Raw genomic sequence first — 21,522 nt, forward strand, 5'->3', positions numbered from 1 at the left:
CATTGTTTTGATTGTGTCCGTTATTCTGATAATATCTGGTATTGTTATAATTACCTCGATTATTACCTCGATTATTACCTCGTCCGCGATTTCCACCGCGCTGCGGGTAATTTCTGTAATATAAGACAGTGTTTGGCTGTCCGGTTGCTTCTGTGATACTGCTTACAAATTTGGATATGGCTTCATTCATTGTATTGAAGGTACCGGCTTGCATTATAGTTTTTACCTTATCTATTTGGCAATTTTTAGTCATTGCTTTCACTGCATGCCGAGTGGAATAAAGTCTGGCTAACTCTAGGGATAAGCCATCTGTTATAAATGCACCTTCTAAGGATTTCGTCATCTGCTCAACCTCTTGTGTGTACTGGTTGGCAGTTTTATTGCGTTGTTGTAGGCTCATCAGTTTTGCTGACAACACTTCTACAGTTTCGCCTTTGACGTTGTTTTTTAATCTGGAAACGACTTCAGCTATTGTATTTTCATCTCCGATTAGATTTCTGGCGACACCTTTTAGCTTTGTTTTTATAATTGAAACTGCTAATTGTTCGTGTTCGCCTTTTATGGATTCTACTATTTCTAATGCATCCATAAAACTTGTTAAGTTTTCAGATTTACCATCGAAAACTGGTATAAGCTTGGATGCCGTGTTAATGAAATCAATATTAGATTGTGCCATTGTGATATTGTTTCTTATTTTATTTTCTATTATGGAATTATCATCAGAATCTGTAGAATTATCCAGATCTGACATTAAAACAGCTGGAATAGTAAGATTATTTAAATCTTGCTCTTCTATTTTAGGATTTGTTTCTGTAAGGTCTTCTGATTCTATTTGGTCACTGTCAGTTTGTTTTGTTGATTCCGATTCATCACCAGTTTCAACTGCTAGGGAAGTGTTAAGTATAGTTGGTACCGAAAATTTTGATACTTTGGACCAATGATCTTGATTTAATTTTTCCCTCTGGCCATATATTAGTATTCGTGCTTCATTAAAGCATTTTACTAGAATTTCCACATGTTTTTTAATGGTATTTTTTTGAATTGGCCTGTTTTGAGTAAGTGACTTATATGATTTGACAAAGTCAACTTTTATGTTATTTAGCTGCTTATATAATTCATTCCATTCCATTATATTGTGGAGATGAATTATTTCTTGAAGACCATCATTACTATTGTTCTACCTAGTATTGGGTGTTCATCTACTACTGATTTAACCTGTACCCCTGGGATGGTTGATAGGACAATTGCCTTTTGGGTGCTTGAGCAATGAATAAGTGGAGAGGCATCTAAATTAAATGTTTCAATATATAAGTTTTCTAACTCGTAAATGCTTACTGAAGTTGGTGCAACTAATTGCAGAATTCTTTCTCTAAAGTAGATGTCCCTATCATATGTGTTTGCAATTGCTTTTAGAGTAGCCATTTTTAATTAATTTGTTTTTATTTATTTATTTGTATTTTATTCCATTTTTTTAAATTTTTTTTTTTTAAATTTCAATACAGCAATAATTTTATAATAATGTTGTTTGTGCCAAAATGTTTAAATTTTAATTTTTTAATTTTAAGTCTATGGGGTTTGATTCTACCTTATTAATAACATTTGCAGTGGAATCCACTGTTTTTGTATCAATTAAAACCAACCTTGGGGTTGGTATTCTTAAAATATATCTTGGTCTGTCAAATTCTTTGGATTTTTGAATCAAGTCGTAAATTTTGTTAATGTTATTCATAAACAACTAGTTTAATATTATTAATTTTGATTTTACTTTACTTTTACTTTTTGACCAATTATTATCATATTTTACATATAATTTCCTGCCTATTTTGTGTATGGTTTTCAGGCCATACTCTAATCGGGCAACTTTTATGTCGCTCAATTTTTACAATTGTTTTTATAATATAAATGAAAAAATATGCATCGCAGTGCAATTAAAAAAATTTTTGCAACGCAGTGCAAAGATAAACAAACTATGCGCTCTTGGTAGCGCTGTCGGTTCACACTTCCTTGGTACCGGTGCTGGCTGCACAGGTGTACTTCATGTTGGGGCACCGGTGCTGGCTACACAGGTGTACTCGCAGAACGGGGAGCACAGTGGTCCCTCGCAGTCATCTGGGCACGTCTTCTTTAGTTTTGGTATGGCAACTTTATCTGGAGGAGGCAATGTGTTTTTATTTTTTGAAATATTTTGGATTACAGGGTAGGTGGATGTGGCTGTAGCTGTGGTCTGATTTTTTCGTTCTGATAGCAAATTTTTTAGGTATTCGACTTCGGCATGTATTTTTACCGAGTCGTTCCACTGTATTGCTTTGCCGCTGTTGAGCAGCTTCAGTAGATGAGCCTTTCTGGCTTTTAATCTTTTGACCACGCCACTTCTTTTGACACACATCACACTCTACTCACTGGGTTTCTTCTCTTGTTCTTGTTGTTGTTGCCGTTTTTGCTGTTGTTGCCTTTGTTGTTGCTGTCGTCTTTGTTGCTGTTGATTGCTGCTGTCGCCTTGGTTACTGTCTTCTTATTTTTCGAAGTCCCGATCCATGTCCAGATCCAGGTCCAGATCCTTTAGGACCAAAGTCACGGTCGCCATGTTGTGTGAAACTCTTTGTGTTGGAAATGTTAATAATCTTTATCCATTTATTGATAACGCATCTTTTTGGTAGTTTTGTTATATTCTTTATTTATTTGGTTTGCATGGCAGGAGCAGCGTTAATGCCGCTTCCAACGTCAAGTTGTTTCTGATTTTACAATTTGCCTTAGGATCTAAGTAAGCCTAATTCTCGTAGCTGCGCTGCTTACAGTTGGGCGGCAGAGAGATGGCTATGTATATCTTATGTATATAAAGTGTATTTAATTATGCTCTCTTTGGCTGGAGCGCGAGGGCATGTGTATGTACTTGAGTTTGGCTGAGCGGCCGGCGTGTGCAACAGAATGCTGACACTTGCACTTTCTTTGAGCGCGCCGATCGATTCATGTTTCGGCCACTTAGGGTTTTTGACCGAGCCTTTTGTTTATATAAACACTGCAACAAAGTGTTACAGTGTGTTTGTTTCAAGTACTCTTGGTACAGTAGATATTCGATATAAGTGCATACTACACTGGCTTGAAATTGAGGAGTAGCGTACCTTATAATATAATCTCGCTACGTTAATGTAAAATTGCGTCCGAGCGTTTTAACAAGTTAGCTTGTATGTGGCGTTTGCTTCATGATACATTACCATCGTACTTGCTGAGTTTGTTGGTTTACCTGCCCTATCAAGTTGAAAGAAAATATTCGAGCTGCCTCACGCTGCTCCGTGTACCACTCTTGTTTAAAGTCTCTGGGCTTTCTTCGGCTTTGGTAATGCACTCTGTAAGAAATCCTTCAATTGCGTTAGGGGTTATCAAATCTGCCACACAATTTGTTGCCATGTTTTGGTGCATCTTTGTCCTATAGTTTTTATACCCGTTACTCGTATAGTAGGGTATACTAGATTCGTCGGAAAGTATGTAACAGACAAAAGGAAGCGTTTCCGACTCCATAGAGTATATATATTCTTGATCAGGATCACTAGCCGAGTCGATCTAGCCATGTCCGTCTGCCCGTCTGTCCGTATGAACGCTGAGATCTCGGAAACTATAAGTGCTACAATACTGGGATTAGGCCTTCAGATTCCTGAGATTCAGCATGGTGAATTGTTTTCATCAGTATATATACTTAAAAAAATCGTAAATATAAGCGCGGATATCTCGGAAACTACCAAAGATAGAGAATTTGGATTTAGATTCCGTAGCCTTGAGCTTAGCGCAAGTTTGTTATTGATGGACGTTGATGCACTACGAGCAGTACAAACAAGTGGCCCAACGACACCAAGCACGTGCTTGCTACGCGCGGGGCCCTTTTATCAATTTGGGCAAAAATGCGAGCTCGCGAGGAAGATACAAAAAACAAATAGAGACGGGACACAAATGAAAATAAAAGAAGCAACTAAGAATGAAGCAAATGAGTTAAAATGTTAGTTTTTAATACCGGGACAGAAGTTGAAGTGCAAATTAAATGGTAAAGGTTGTTATAATTATAATCATAATACATAGAACGCGAAAGGGCTCGTGCAGACAAAAATTTGATGTACATCGTGGCAAATTTAGGGGATAATAATTTCGTGTTAGTCTAGCAGGGACATTGAAAGTTAGGCGGTTTACAAGTTCTACAGAATCAATATCACCTCTAATAAGATTTTGCATAAAAATAGTACCAAGCATTGTTCTACATATGATTTACAAGTGTAGGTAAATTGAGCAAGAGTAATCTACTCTGATAGGAATGTAGCCTTACGTTTTGATCCCAGTTCAAACTACGAAGGGCAAAAAGAAGAAATTTATTTTGTACCAGACTCAATACGGTCAATGTGCACTTGATATTGTGGACTCCAAACCGAAGAACAATATTCCAAAATAAGACGGACAAGGGAGGTAAATAATAATTTGGTTGTATAAGGGTCATCAAATTCTTTTGACCAACGCTTTATAAACCCAAGAACACTAATGGCCTTGTTGACAGTGGACATTATGTGGCAGTCAAATTTAAGTTTTGGGTCTAGAAGAACGCCACGTCGAGTGACGTATTTTGAAGAGAGTAACTAACAAAAGTAGGAGTACCCCTATAAAAAGTCATATCGTTGCATTTAAGGCAGTTCAAATTTAAAAGGCTGTACTCACACCATCCCTGAAAACAATCAATATCTGACTGTAAGTTGAAACCCGACGCTACATCATTACATGATAAACAAAGCTTAACATCATCAGCATACATTAGTACACGAGAATGTCTTATGGTAAAAGGAAGATCGATAATAAACAAAGTAAACAGCAAAGGACCCAAATGACTACCCTGAGGCACTCCAGATGTCACGTAGATCAATTTTGAAACAGCGTTCTTGAATATAACCCTCTGAGTCCTATCATTTAAATAACTTGAAATCCAAGTTAATAGATTAAATGGAAACCCAAGCTGTTTTAATTTGAAGAATAGAAGAGAATGGTTGACAGAGTCAAAGGCCTTACTGAAATCTGTATAAATAACGTCAGTCTGCATTGTTTTCTTAAATCCATTAATTACATTAGATGACAATTCAAGAAGGTTGGTGGTGGTCGAGCTACGCTTAACAAAACCATGCTGACACGGTGATATTAGCGAGGAACATAAATGTTGCAAATGAGAAGTAATAATACGTTCAAATGCTTTAGGAATGGCCGACAGTTTGGAAATACCTCTATAATTCTGGGCATCCGCCTTCGCACCCTTTTTGTGAATTGGAATTATAAAAGAGTCCTTCCAGATAGTAGGAAAAACTGATGATGAAATAGACAAATTAAAAAGTTTAAGAATCGGTGTACATATGGTTGACGCATAAAACTTAAGCACACAACCGGGGAGTCCATCTGGACCGGGAGAATAAGTTGGCGTTGTTGTTGCTAAGTCTCTTAAGATAGAACTATGCGTAATTTCAGGGGTAAAAATACAATTTGCCCTATTTAAGGGATTAGGGTAGTTAGATTTTTACCAAGCAGCCGAACTATAAGTAGTTTGGAAAAACTCGGCAAATAAATCAGCAATTTCCGAATCCGTCGATGCCTCCATTGAGTTAAAACGTACCGATGAAGGCAATGCCGACGACTTACGCTTGGCATTAACAAAGTTATAAAATTTTTTTAATTCTTGGACGTTGATGCACTATGGTTAGTACAAACAAGTGGCCCTACGACACCAAGCAAAGCTTGTTACGCGCGGAGCCCATCACCGTTTTGGGCGAGTAAACATAATCGCGGACAAAACAAAAGACAATGTAACAATACACAATTAACGAGGAAGAACGCTATATTCGAGTACCTCGACTATCAGATACCCGTTACTCAAAGGGAAATGGAGATATGCAAGCAGCAAAGCGAGATTAAAATGCGCCACCTGCCGGCGGTAGACAGATTTAAGCGTTATGGGCGTTAGAGTGGGCGTGGCAAATTTATTTTTAGATCAATCGATAGGTATTGACGACACCAATACATTTCAATTAAATTTTTTTATCTAGCATGCAAATTGTGGGCGTCACAGGTTTTCGCGGTTTGTTGGCGTTTAAGTGGGCGTGGCAAACTTTTTTTTAGGTCAATCGATAGGTATTGATGAGAACAATACATTTCAGTTAAAATTTTCTATCTAGCATCAAAACTGTAGGAGTTACAGTTTTAGGCGGTTTGTGGGCGTTAGAATGGGCGTGGCAGTCTACTGAAACAAACTTGCGCTGCGTAAGAAGCTCAGGAATCTGTACGCCAAATCTCAATAGCCTAGCTCTCATAGTTTCCGAGATCTCAGCGTTCATCCGGACAGACAGACGGACAGACGGTCAGACGGACAGACGGACATGGCTAGATCGACTCTGCTAGTGATCCTGATCAAGAATATGTATACTTTATGGGGTCGGAAACGCTTCCTTCTGCCTGTTACATACTTTCCGACGAATCTAGTATACCCTTTTCTCTACGAGTAACGGGTATAAAAATTGATGAAACACGCCTTCAAGGAAACCTTTGTTTTCCGGTAGATACATCTCCCTGATTAAGAAAAGGCTATCTTCTTTTTATTTTCTAACTTTTTTCTTTTCTAACTCGGTTCTGCAAGGGTCTAGAAGCTTCGGCTTGCCGAAGTAAAATTCCTTTCTTGTTTTGAAAGATTTCTTAATTTCTTCAATTTTTATTTATTTTTCTTATTAAACTTATATTAAACTTTTTATTTAATAATTAAACAAACAAAAAATTTCAAGAAATACATTTTTCTGAGAGATCCTTAATTATCGTTTTCTTACATTATTTAACTTTATATTTTGTTAAGAAGTCTTTGATGCCATTGTGGCTTGTTGGCTAAATCACGTCCCAGCGCCCATTTTCTATCTCTGGAAGATTTTATTGGAATGGCGTTATTAAAGAAATTTGGTAATGTTCCTCGTACAGCCAATGAAGTACCCGGAGAGTCGATATCGCGTAAATTGTGATCATTTTTGAGGTGACAACTTAAATTTCCTGTCAAACAGCTCTTTGAATATGACTTTACTTTAGCACTGAAACCATTTAAATCTTATTTGGATTCTATTAAAGTTAAAATATGTATTACCATGAAAATATTGTATTTTCGTCGTCTTTTTTCTGTTCTTCCAAACACAGCTTACAAAAAACCTTGTCTTCTTCAATGCATTTTTTTCATTAATAACTAGCAAGGTGCCAAAGAAATCCCACACTTTACTTTTACGAGCAGTGTTACGCTGAAGGTTAATTGAGTACATGCTCAGTGACTTATCCATCTATTTGTTTTGAAAATATAGAGTACATACATATAAATGTATTACGAACAATATAATTTGAAACTTTATTAATGAAATCACGAAATGGACGCACAATTCAAAGCAAAGTACCACACGAGAGCAACAGCTCTGAAATGTTCTAGAGATGAGACGTTGGGAGATGGAGCTGAGACAATATCGATTCCTTTATTCGATTACTTAAAAGGCGGCGGCGCGTTAAAAAAGACAAAATTCGGCGGCAACCACTCAAAGAATAAGTTGAATAGTGAGGGCTGACACGAAAAAAGGTCATTAGTTTACACTTACACAGAGAGAATTCTGACGTTCTGATCTGAGTTGAAAATGTTCTTAAAATGAGAACGGTATTTTTTGAGCTCAAAATGTACTCTTTGTGATTGAATTAAGTTGAGTTTGCACTCTAAATTTGGTTAAACCAAAATTTTTCTCAAAACGTAATCATCACGTGGTTTTAAAAATCAAATTCAATATGTTCTCAGAAACCCAATAATCCCAAAATGTTCTTAAAGTAAGAACGGAAAGAACTAAAAATAGAACGAAAAGTGAGTTGCATTTCAACTTGAAATGGTGTGTTGCGGATTTTTTATAATGCGTTAGTATCTTTCGGCTAACAGTTAGCACCCGTTAGAGCCTTCTTCTTCGATCTTCTTCTTCTGAACCATTCGGCTGGCACATTTAATCAGCGTTTCGATTTGTTTGTGCCGCATATATTGCAAAAGTTTAATGTGATGGAAAGTGAAAGTGACGAGCAGTTGTTATAGTTCTTGAAGGATATTGAAATGAAGTCCGTAAGGAAATTCCTTAAAGGTTAGTATAAACTCCTAAGTACTTAGAGCTTTAAAATAAAGTACCATTTCATCAGCTCTTTTACTCTCATTTTTTGTGGTAAAATAAACGTGTGTATGTATGTATGGTATGTACACATGTTCGTATAAGTGTTTGCTTTTATATGGAAATTTGGATGCAATTAAGTGCAAGTGTTTTTCAAAGAATTCGGAAAAAACAAATTCGTTCGTCTCCACGTGTCTTTATACTTACATACATACATAACCACTTAATTATACATATGTATGTAAATATATACAGAAACATAAAGGTTTTCAATAAAACAATAACAATACAATTTATTTTTGCAGATTGAAATCGATTTACCCTCTAAAGGGTAACAATCTCCTTGTTGCTTGGGATAGTTTTAAAATCAAATCACTTGCCTATTTTGAATCAAATATAAGCAATGATTTTGATAAAAAGTATCTCGTTTACATTCGAACAAACCCAGACAAAGGTAAGAACTATTTTGATTATTTTTAAAAAACATATTTACTTAAAACTAATTTGTTTTGTTTTCAGATACTGAAGATTATTTGTTTGCGATACTTTTGAATACAGTTATGCCAAGTAACGCTCGGTTCACTTCAAAAAGTGGCAACATCGGACTCGCAGGAGAGCATGGTCCTTAGACTCACTACCGTTAAGTGTAGTACTACGAGAGAAAGATAAACGAAATTACAAATAAGTACTACTCGGAGGGTCGAATTATTCAACCGTTTATCACCGTGGAAGGAATGGATGACAGAATTATTAAAGGGTTCTATGTATACTTTGATAGAAAATTAGTAAGGCCTAAAACTTTTATAGAAAGTCTAGACGCGTGCTATAAAGTCTTCCAAGTTCTTGCACTTGAGTACCCACAAGCTTGCAAGCATGCATGGTTGTTTTTACAAACCCATTTTTATAATATTATAACTCCTTTTGACTTTAAGTCTTCTCCAGTACCTTCTTTTATACATTTCTTAAAGTCCAGTTAATACAATCTTCATTGCATTAAAATGTATGAATGCAGTCATTGCGTTGTTTCGTTCGAGTCTCCCAGAACTTTAATAAGCCATTTGAAGCAAGATTATGAAAAACTACAATTTTTCATAGCCATTATAGAGCTTATAATATATAATAATAATGAAGACTCACCTATTTTTATTAAAAATATAATTTCTTTCTCCAGTGCACCCTTACACAAATACTTATTAAATAATAAAAAACATTGCCTTAGATTTATATATTTATAAGCTTGTATATATACCTTAATATTATAAGAGATTTAAGCCTGTAGTTAATCACATATTAAATACGTATCCTATATATATTACAATTTAATAAAAGTAACAAACTATTACAAGCCAAATATTATTATTTTAACGGTTTTTTGGGATGGGTATTCAATCTAGTATTAAGCTTATTTGAAGAACGATTTGAGCTCATTTTTTCCTTTTACAAGTCTAAAATGTTCTTCTTTTGATCCCAAATTTAGATAAAATCAATATCAAAATTTTATCATATTGATCCAAATATGTTCTTAAATTAAAACCAAAATCAACTTGAAAATGGAACGAAATAAACTCATTTCACTTTTTTAGTTTCTACCATTTCGTTCTAGAATTAAGAACATTCGGATCAAAATAAGAACATTTGTGCTTACACGGTGTTTAAGAACGAATGTGCTCAATCGCGATGTTCTTAGTTTTTCCTCTCTGTGTAGAACCATTTAAATTTAATTCATTATTCATGCATTATGTTTGGATATGATTCTCCCAGGAGACATTGTTGGGGGATAGGTTGTCCTCGGCGAGATCTTCTTCTTGGATGTTCGGCTGCTTCTGGTGCCACTTGCCCCGAATTTGTAGGCCCAAGACATATTACCAGGACCATCTCCGCCAGAACACTTGCCTGACTGACGAGACAAGCCGCCATCGCCTCAAGCGGCTTAGACCGTCCTGGTCCGGGGTCCGGAGTGCTGGTGTGGCGAGCAGCGGCCCGTCTGTCAGCAGGTGCCCGGGAGTCAGCGCCTCTCCGTCGCTTGGGTCGTTGCTGATCGCTCCGAACGGGCACAAGTTCATCACCACCTCGATTCCGACTAGCACTGCCGCCAGCTCTTCTGCGCTTAGGAGCGCGCTGCCCAACGCTCGTAGGAGTAGGTGTTTGGCAGTTTTGACACCTGCCTCCCATAGTCCGCCCATGTGCGGAGCCCGAGGCGGTGTGAATGCACACTCGCATCCGCTTTTTGATGGGAATATACTTTATGGGGTCGTAAACGCTTCCTACTGCCTGTTACATACTTTCCGACGAATCTAGTATACCCTTTTACTCTACGAGTAACGGGTATAAAAATCTGTGGTTAATCTCAAACAACTTATAGATAAAACGCCTTGGACGCAAAAGAAACAAAGAGCGCAATGTAGGACTTATACGGTGGGCTACCACGAATTTTCAGTGTTGTATAGAAAAGAGCACAAAAATCAACACCACATATAGCAAATGGGCGGAGAGCACGGAGACGATCTGCGGGTACATTTTCCATAATTTGTATCATCAGTCGAGGCTTGTACTTGAAGCAGCGTATGCATGATCTGTCTGACTACAGACCTCGTAAGCGTTTACGATCCAAATACGCTGTCGAAAGAGACTCACAAGTGTTCGTGGACCAACATGAAAATTGGAATGGTGCAGACGCCGGACATAGCTCTGCACAAATTGGTAGCATTTCGTCAACAATAATGTAAACTTGGCAACGTATGATATGGGAACGTTACCTAGTCGCCCCCCAATTCGCAACAACGAAAATTGACACCAAGCTCCCTTGTCTTCATGGATGAGTTGATTCAATCGCTAAAGACTTGGGCCAACTCTGGAGACTTTACGGACTTTTTCCCTTTCTTCGCGATACTCGTGCTTTTGATTTATCTCGATAATTTTTAAGAAAGCTATATTATATTCAGGTGACAAAGTTTTTTCAAATACTTTACTTTTGTCTTTACCTTTTCTTATAAAGCGGAACATATAAAATAATACCTTAAGCAGTTTGAGGTGTGACGAAAATCCCTCGATGACATCTACCAAGTCCGAATTTCGTACAGCAGCGGTCAGCCCGACCTTAGTCTTCCTTCTTGTAGAAGGACTTCTGCATCTAGGTCACAGTGTTCTCCTTTAAATACGCTGGTCCAGTAAACCATATTGACTGTACGATTTCGTCGACTTCACAACCTCTTGATACGATATCTGCTGGGTTCTGTTTCGTTGGAACATGCCGCCAAGTAGCTTCACCTGACCACTCTTGAATCTCCGCAACTCTATTCAATACGAATGTGGACAACGAAGATGGATGAGTCCGAATCCAATGAAGCGTAACTTCAGAGTCCGACCAATACACAATTCGTTCGATGGGTACCTTTAATAGGGGCTTGATTCTGTGACAGAGATCAGCGAGAAGGTGAGCGGCACATAACTCAAGTCTTGGGAGCGTCTTAGTCTTGAGCGGCGCTACTTTTGACTTTGAAGTCAAAAACGATATTTTTTAACCTTCTGCAGTTTTGCTAAGAATGTAGACGCAAGCTCCATAAGCTCTTAAGGATGCGTCGGCAAAGGCATGTTATTGGACCGGTGACATCGGATCGGTATGCACAAACCGAGGAATAGATATTTCTTCTAGTTTAGACAGTGTAACTTTTATCATATTCCATTCTGTTTCCAAATGCATCGGAATCGGTTCATCCCCATCTAACTTATTGAGCCAAAGTTCCTTCAACTGGATTTTTCCTCTAATTACAATAGGACTTAATAAGCCGAGGGGGTCAAACAGCTTCGATGTCACCGATAGTATGTTCCGTTTTGTCGCTCGGACATCCATGACAGCATTGTCAATTTGGAACTTAAAGGCATCTTCGTTAGGCAACCACGATATTCCTAACGCCTTAGTAGACTCTGAGTCCGAGATGGGTATGGATTTAACTGTGCTTTCAGATGGGGTGAAGTCAGGTGAGTTTGAAAACCACTTTGTCAATTAAAAACCTGCAGTTTATAGAACCTGAGACACTTCAGACTTGACTGTCTTTAACTCAACTACGCATGTAGCACCAGTCAACATGTCATCGACATAAAAAGCTCTTTTTAAACACCAAATAGCTAGAAAGGGGGCTGGTCCAGTACCATATGTTATGGTGTCGAGCTTATATAATCTCATGGACTCAGAGGGGTCTCTTCTCCACACTATAAGTTGAAACTGCCTATCCGCTTCATTTACCATCACTTGACGATACATTTTCTTTACATGGGCGGTCAGGGCGAACCTATGCAGCCGGAAGCGAAGTAACGTTGAGTACAACTTATCTTGGATTGTCGGCAAACCATTAAAATATTATTTGGAGAGATCTGAGTTGACGATTTACAAGACGCATCGAAAACGACACGTAACTTGGTTGACGTACTTTGGGGTCCCAGAACACATTGGTGTGGGATAACATAATGTGGATGTAGGAGACATATGACCAAAGAAAAGGTACTCTTCCATGAATTCTAAATACATTTTCTTCATGTCAGGGTCTAGAGACAACCTTCTTTCAAGTGAAAAAAAGCGCCGTTTAGTAACTTCAAAGGAGTTTCCTAACCCATTTGGATCAGATTTAAGCGGCATCCTTACATCAAACCGAACTGATGGCAAAACCTGAGTAGTCTTCCGGTAGTGTTCTTTACTTAACTTTTGCTCAGATGACAGAATTCTCGTTAGATACGGCATTTCTTCCAGTGACCAAAACTTCTGAAGTGTGCTGTCAATAGATACTAACAGCTCTTCACTACAACTAAAACGTTTCACAACTTCTGTAGGGGAAGATCCTTTATATCTTCCCGATATAATCCAGGCTAGGAGGGTTTTCTGCAAAGTCGGAAAAACAGGACCTTGTCTAATTGGTCCAACAGCTAATAATTCGAAAAATGATTCTGTTCCTATTAACATATATATTTTTTGTGGCTTGTAGAAATATGGGTCCGCTAAAGGTAGGTTCTTTGCAATTTTCCAGTCAGTGATATTAACAGACTGGTCAGGATGGTATCCTGATATTGATTTTAAAATCCAAAAAACGAATGAGAATTCAATACCATTTATACGCGACTTCACCATTGTATGTACCTTTTTATTAACTTGAGAATTGGACTCTCCCATACCAAGTAAGTTGATACACAACTTCTCTTTACGGATCTGTAATCGGTGAGCAAGGTCCTCTGTTATGAAGTTAGTTTGGGACCCAGAGTCAAGAAGTGCTGGGGAAAAAATATGTTTACCGTTTTTTGTTAGTACACTTACAATCGACGTGGCCAAAAACACCCTGTCCGATGATGTCGCATGCATAACATGGGACGTGGAAGGCTGATCTTGATTTAAGTAAGGAGTAAGAATCTCTTGGGGTGGTGGCAACGCTAAACTGTTCTCGGAAATTGTATATCTATGCAGTAAAACGTGTTTCGAGCGTCCACAAACTCGGCATTTATTAAAATTGTATTTGGAGACAGTGTGACCCTTACGCATACAATTGATGCATAAAGAAGGAGATTTTACAAAGTCGAACCTTTGCATAACTGAAAGACGACCAAACGGATCAAAGTTCGTTAGGATATGGTCTTCCGCATTGCAATAGCTACAATTTTGCTGGTATTTACTGTTGGCTGAAGAACAAGAAAATGAGATACGACTATATGGCTTTCTCGACATAACTTTATCTGGCTTTAGTTTCGTCGATTCCTCAGGGGATAAATGCTGATATCGGCGACTTAACATTTTTTTGAAATCGGACCAAAGCGGTAACCTTTCATAATCTAACTGTTCTTCCCATTTTTGTTTGGTCACTGGGTCGACACTGTTTAAGACAAGATAGATCAACATTGCGTTCGAAGTCTTGGTGTCGACTCCTATTGATAACAAAGAACCGTATGGTAATGACACGGTATCGATAAGATTTCTTAAAGACGACGCTGACTGTTGCGATTTTTTCGAAAGACTAAACAATAAAGAATTTTGGTTTCGCTAGCTGTCTTCAAGGCCCATATAAGCGACAATATTTTTGCCTTGGTCACTCTTGAAAGCTCTTCCAACTCTTCTCCAAACTCATCTCCAACATCTAGGTCTTCTATCTTTTCTTGTAGTTGATTTGCCTCCTTAATTGCAGCATTTAAATTTTCTAGCCTACAAGTTAGTTCTTCTTCTTGAATTGGAATCTGGCCGTCTTCTAGACGATCATTTAATCGGCGGATGCTATTTACTAGTTTTTTGAGCTTGGTTTTAAGGTCAGCAAGAGGTTCAATAATTTTTGGCTTATCTGGAGTCATAATACCCGATACTCGCAGAGTAAAAGGGCATACTAGATTCGTCGGAAAGTATGTAACAGGTAGGATCAGGATCACTAGCCGAGTCGATCTAGCCATGTGCGTCTGTCTGTTCGTCTGGAATAACGCTAATATCTCGGAAACTAAAAAATATAGGAAGTTGGGATTTAGTCTGTACATTCCTGAGCTTCTTGCGCAGCGCAAGTTTGTTTCAGTTGGGGGCCACGCTCACTATAACGCCCAAAACTGTGGCTCCTACAGTTTTTGTGCTAGAATAACAATTTTAGCTGAAATGTATTTTACTTATCAATAACTATTGATTGACCTAAAAAACTGCCAAGCCCACTTTAACGCCCACAAGCAGCCCAAAAACTTCAAAAAATAGCACATATGAACGCGGATATCTCGGAACCAATCAAAGATAGGGAATTGGGATTTCAGATTTAGATTCCTTAGCTTTGTACGCAGCGCGAGTTTATTACGCGTTATGCCACGCCCACTCTAACGCCCACAAGCCTCATAAGCCTGTGACGCCCACAATTTTCATGCTAGATAAAAAATTTTAACTGAAATGTACTGGTCTCGTCAATACCTATCGATTGATCCAAAAAAAAATTCCCACGCCCGCTCTAACGCCCATAACGCTTAAATCTGTCTACCGCCGGTAGGTGGCGCATTTTAATCCCGCTTTGCTGCTTGCATATCGCCATTTACCTTTGGTCCCTTTAGCTGAGTAACGGGTATCTGATAGTCGAGGTACTCGACTATAGCGTTCTTCCTTGTTTTTTATGTGATTTGTATAAAATGGTATAAACCAAGGTAAGAAATCAAAGGAATTGCCCTGGTTAATTTCCAAAAATATTTTACCAAAGTATTTTATTATTTCTTAAAAGTCATTATCGTTGTAATCGAAACGAACTGAACATATATTGACAAATCATATTAGCGCTGGCTGTAAGAATTATAGGTTTTTATTACAAACAAATGTACTAAAGACATGTAATTAAGCTGGTCCAATAAATTATTAATTTCAAGGCCTCCGATCGCACACATCTTAGGAAAATATGAAGAAGCTTCTCGAGGAGAGCAATGTCGTCATGTTAAGTTTCTCCGCATTTGTTGTAATTGCGACCAGTCACACAGTGGCTCATAAGTTTCAAAAAATAGTTTTTTAAAATACTTGGGTCTCAGTTAAAAAAATGTTAAATAAATTGATTAGCATACAGTAGAGTAAAAGAGTATACAAGATTTGTCGGAAAGTATGTAACAAGTAGAAGGAAGCGTTTCCGAGCCCATAAAGTATATATGTTCTGGATCAGGATTACTAGCCTAGTCGATCTAGCCATGCCCGTCTGTCCGTATAAACGCTGTGATCTCGGAAACTATTAGGGCTGCAATAGTGGGATACGGCCGATACCATAAAGAGACTGGAGATCAGAATATTGTCCTATAACGTGGCAGGAATAAGAAATAAGCTTATATATAACGATTTCTTTCAGCACATTACGTCGTTTCAAATTTTCATTCTATCTGAAACTTTCCTTGAAGCCAATTTGGATGCTGTCGAAGTCAAATTTAAAGATTTTGTGCTTAGATGGGTGCCCGCCATCCGAACTAGCGCAAGAGGACGAGCAAGTGGTGGAATGTTATTTGGAATAAAAAAAGAACTTCACGACCGGAATATAATCAGATTCATAAATGTAGATGAGACCAGTATTATCCAACTGAGGACTGTAGGAAATGAAAACCTGCACCTGCTGCCAGTGTATATTAACAATCATTGGGAAAGAGATTCTGGGAAGTTATATAAGGTCTTAAACCATGCTCGACTTAATGAAAGTGCACTGATCATAGGAGATTGTAGTGCAAGGCTGGGTGAAGCTCAACTTTATGGATTCGACCAACAGTTAGTCACAAGCTCGCTCAATGAAGCCCGTAATACCAAAGACAAAGTAACAGACGCCAATGGCCGGCACCTAATGGACTTGGTCGAGCTGTTTGGCTTCACGGTGGTCAATGGAAGGTCGGCAAGCGACCGCTCCCTTTATGAGAGGTTAAGCTCGGTCCACCATCGACCTATGTATGGCACGCGGTACAAGGATAGAAACTATCAAGGACTGCTCACTTGCAGTCAAATATTCTCTGACCATCTCCCGTTGGAAGTTACAGTCATCCTCTCCACAACATCGGACGCAAGCACAGCGCCGCTTGGACTTTTACCAAGTTTGATCTGGCGAAATCGAGAGAGTGAAAACTATAGGACAAAGTTGGACCGAAACCTGGCAACAAATTGTGTGGCAGATTTGATAGTCCCTGACGCAATTGATGGATTTCTTACAGAGTGCATTACCAAAGCCGAAGAAACAAGTGTGGTACACGGAGCAGCGTGATGCAGCTCGAATATTTTCTTTCAACTTGATACGGCAGGTAAAACCACAAACTCAGCAAGTACAGTGGTAATGTACCATGAAGCAAACGCCACATACAAGCTAACTTGTTAAAACGCTCGGACGCAATTTTAACGTGGCGAGATTATATTATAAGGTACGCTACTCCTCAATTTCAAGCCAGCCTTGTCACTGCATTCAACAAGTTCTTGGGATCGGAAACAGTTCCAAAAAGCTTTCAAAAGCTATAATTTTTCCCATCCTTAATAAAGGCGACCCGAAAGTGACATCTAACTACAGAAAAATCTCTTTTCAAAATGCGATATCTTAAGTCTTCTCTGCCTTGCTATTCAAGCGGCTTAAAAACTGGTTAAAAAACCAGAATATTCTTACTGAATTCCAAGCCGGTTTTAGAAAAGGATATTCGACAGCAGACAACACTTTCAGTCTTACAAGTATAGCAAAGACATATATCGACAGCGGAAAAAATTTAAAAGCGTTCTTTAGATTTCAGAGCTGACTTTGACTGTATAGACAGAAGAACCCTAACATACAAGCTCAGCAATATCGGCATATCATCGACATTTTTTAACTTCCTTCAAAGCTTGTACACGGATAACCTGGCAGCAGTATAAGATGGAGAACAACTATCCGAGTGGATTACCACGGAAGCTGAAGTTAAGCAAGGATGTCTACTCAGCCCCCTTCTGTTTTCCCTGTTTTTAAACGACTTCACGGATAGCCTACCTTGTCATTGTGGGGGCCAGTCGTAAATGGAAATAGAAACTTTTGAGAGAAATTAGAGTAAAGTCATTTTGCATGTAAATTCGCATATGTCTAACAGCTAAACGCAGAGTATAGCAGAGAGCAGCGAATATCGTCTAGCTGACCCGCTTACACGTATAGTCTGTCAGCATAACAGCCTCTCTTTCTCGCGCGCACCGAAAACGTGTGAAGGCAGAAAGGAGAACAGAATCTGGAAAGATCCCGTTAGGTGTGCTTAGCAACGCCGCAGCGTACAGCCAACTTCTCGCGTCAAGAGTTCTCGTTCACTTCGTTTAAAACTTTGAATGAAACGGACGCAAGGCTGCTCCCGTAAGTAGAATACATTACGAGTATAAATATAAGGGTGGCATATTTGTTGTCTTCCCCAGAAACATATACAAACGGAAAATTACAACCCACGCGGTTCGAATTCTGTCTAAGTGTGTGTGCACCGGCCAAGTCTACGCTAACAGGAGGATCATATATTTTTTTACGCCCAACTACTGGTAAATAAGAACACACGAATTTAACCGCATAGGCAGGCTATTAAATGGCGTGTATTTCTATGTATTTTTTTTGTAATAGGAAAAGAAAGGAGGTTCTGTCGAAGCCGGCCGGCAACATCAGCGCCAGCGCGGCGTGATTGTGCCGTTTTTAATTTCGCAACCGGTCGGCCAAGACGAGACTTTTTTTTTGGGTGTCAGTTCAAGCCAACCTGCCACGGCGGGGTTGCCACCTGCGGACACGTGTCGCACTAGGTGCCCCCATGCGATCAGCAAAGGCGCGAACATTCTGGAAGGTGACCGAGGCTACAGATTGCCGCGAACGGCGTAAATCTCTGGCCCGGCATCCCACCAACCGCATGCCACGTGCGGTCTTGTAAGAACCGCCCTAATCGAAGGAAGCCTACCTGAGTGACCACTGTGGCTAGTGCATAACCTCACCCACACGCGCCACGCGCGGCATCCACCGCCCCAGCTCTGGCTAAGCCATAGAGCGACATTTTGGAGGGTTATGGTACCAGTACATCAGTCATTTTTGGACCACTGATCGAAGCCGTGGTCGTGCATGGATAAGGAAGTGAACGGATACCGGATGTGACTTTTGCTGCTACACCCACATCGCCTCACCAACACGCGCCACGCGCGGCAAAGGAATTCTCAGCTTTGGCTAGTCCAGTAAGCAGTATCTCGGAAGGCGATTTGGAGAGAAACAGACCCGGTACTTCGCCCGTATTCACCACGTGCGGCTTGCCGATGGGAAAAGTCTCGCCATAGGCGAATGTATTCGAAGGAGCGCAGCAGACCCGGCACTTCGCCCGTATTCGCCACGTGAGAGAAGCCTCACCATAGGCGAATGTATTTGGAGGAAAGCATCGATTGATCAGACCCGCTGTCTGGCATGCGAAGACGCAGATCCCTTCGTATGTAGTGAGCAGTCGGAGGCGATAACTTTTGTGTAGTTAAACTTTCGATCTATGTAGAGTAATTTTTCGGTACTAGCTTATGTAGCGTACCTTTGTATTGATTTAGTAGTAATTATACCCGTTACTCGTAGAGTAAAAGGGTATACTAGATTCGTCGGAAAGTATGTAACAGGCAGAAGGAAGCGTTTCCGACCAATCGTTTTTTTTGGATCAATCGATAGGTATTGACGAGATCAATACATTTCAGTTAAAATTTTTTATCTAGCATGAAAATTGTGGGCGTCACAGGGTTTTGCGGTTTGTGGGCGTTAAAGTGGGCGTGGCAAACTTTTTTTTGGGTCAATCGATAGGTATTGATGAGAACATTACATTTCAGTTAAAATTTTCTATCTAGCATCAAAACTGTAGGAGCCACAGTTTTGAGCGGTTTGTGGGCGTTAGAGTGGGCGTGGCAGTCTACTGAAACAAACTTGCGCTGCGTAGGAAGCTCAGGAATCTGCACGCCAAATCTCAATAGCCTAGCTCCCATAGTTTCCGAGATCTCAGCGTTCATCCGGACAGACGGACAGACGGACATGGCTAGATCGACTCGGCTAGTGATCCTGATCAAGAATATATATACTTTATGGGGTCGGAAACGCTTCCTTCTGCCTGTTACATACTTTCCGACGAATCTAGTATACCCTTTTACTCTACGAGTAACGGGTATAAACATATTAAACAAATAAAATAATAACTATTTGTATGTAAATTGTACATACAAAATAAACATATTGTATATTTGTAATGTATATACACATATTTCAAAATATATAATATTCAATTTGCTTTATATTTTTCAGAATCGCAAAAAATGAATGGGCACACCAAGGACTGAACTGCGTAAATGACAAAAGTACATAAACAAGAAGGAAGCACCGTACAGAAGGGGAGTTACTCCGATTAAAAATTAGATGCGTTTTTGAATATTGAAATGAAAATAAATATGAAATTGAAATCCAGTTTTATGTATTCCTGGGGATGCTTCTAGGTGCATTCCTGGGTACATGTTACAGGTGCATTAAAAAAGAGTACACCCAGAATGTGTTTAGTATGTTGCTCCCAGGTGCATTAAAAAAGAGTACACCCAGAATGTGTTTAGTTTGTTACTTCCAGGTGCATTCCAGATATATGCTTCCAGAAGCATGCAGCGGGTGCATTCTTTTTGTCCCGCACCCGTGTAAAAAGAATGGACAGACTCATCACTTCCGGAACACTTTTTTGATGCCATTTCATAATGAAAGAACGCATGCTGGAATGCTGTCATTTACGACTGGGTATTCGGTCAGATTGAGTCTTGTTGTATTTTGAGTTAAATTTACTTTTTGAAGATGAAAGGATTTAAGTTGTATTGAAATCATGATTGTAGTTTCTAATTTTCTTTTGTTAATTGAAGTTGATAGTTCAACAATGGTTGAATAAATTTGTAACGCGGAATCGTGATTGATCTTGCTATGCCGCCGCCATATAAAGTAAAAATGTGAATAATGAATAAGGGATAACCGCAAACAATTTCACACGAGTTATCATGGTAGGGAGGGTACAGAAAGGGGCGGCAATATCATCGAGCCACCCTAACTCTTAATGTTTCCTGATTCGCTTGTGCCTTCAACGTCCGTCCGCGTGCCTTGAGTCCGTTTACACCCATTATTTTGTTGTTCGATCCTTTTAGATTACCGCTTAGTGCACTTAAAACTTTTTTTCGCGTAGTACGGTGCGTGTTATAGAGAAGACTAGGAAGATCCCACGACAATCCGACGAGCTTAGCACCGAGCAATGCTAGAAGTGCACGAGCCCGAATCTTCCTATACACTAGGTTATCAATAGTCTAGTGAACGCAGGCCTGAAAACCCTAGCTGTCTACTACACCATTGACATTGTGATCCTCGCCGAATCCCCCGTCGAACTGCAAGCAATGATTAATGCTCTGCACAAATAATGTTTGTTGTGGGAATTGTAAGTAAACACCGAGAAGTCAAAAGTTCTGATTTTCAAGAGGAATTGGAGTAGGCTAGCACAAAACGAAAAGTCTAATTAAGGGTCTATTCAGCTAGAAATTGTCAAGCTGTATAAGTATCTGGGAGTCTGGATTTACAACAACGGTAGTTTCAACAACCGTTTACAGGAGAAACTTTGAGATGCAAAACTGGCCGTAAACTGCACATGAAAATCGCTGCTAGGAAAAAAGGATGTTCCAAAGAGTAGCAAGTACAAGCTGTTTAGTGCAGCAATGCGGTCAATCCTTTGTTACGGCGCGCAGGTCTGGGGAATCTCACCTTGTGAAGAAGAGGAAAGCCTTCTAAGATTTTTCTTAAAGAAAATTTGTCGTCCAAACAGGATGCTATATTTTGAAACAGGACTGTCGCCGCTGCATATCTTTACAGCTGATATGCTTTTTAGGTATATCCAGAAAGTG

At 39.3% G+C, this 21,522-nt stretch overlaps 1 protein-coding gene across 1 annotated transcript in view; it reads left to right on the plus strand.

The window, feature by feature from the left end:
* Window positions 1-19,939, plus strand: part of nrm (neuromusculin) — a 237,903-nt gene extending 217,964 nt beyond the window's left edge. The window contains exon 29 of the mRNA XM_065864696.2: window positions 19,910-19,939. Within this exon, the coding sequence (XP_065720768.2) occupies window positions 19,910-19,924 (15 nt within the window). The 3' untranslated portion in view covers window positions 19,925-19,939. The remainder of the gene's footprint in view (window positions 1-19,909) is intronic.
* The last annotated feature ends 1,583 nt before the right edge of the window (window positions 19,940-21,522 follow it).

Source organism: Drosophila suzukii, chromosome 3 (assembly GCF_043229965.1).
Source record: "Drosophila suzukii chromosome 3, CBGP_Dsuzu_IsoJpt1.0, whole genome shotgun sequence".
NCBI classification, from domain to species: domain Eukaryota; kingdom Metazoa; phylum Arthropoda; class Insecta; order Diptera; family Drosophilidae; genus Drosophila; species Drosophila suzukii.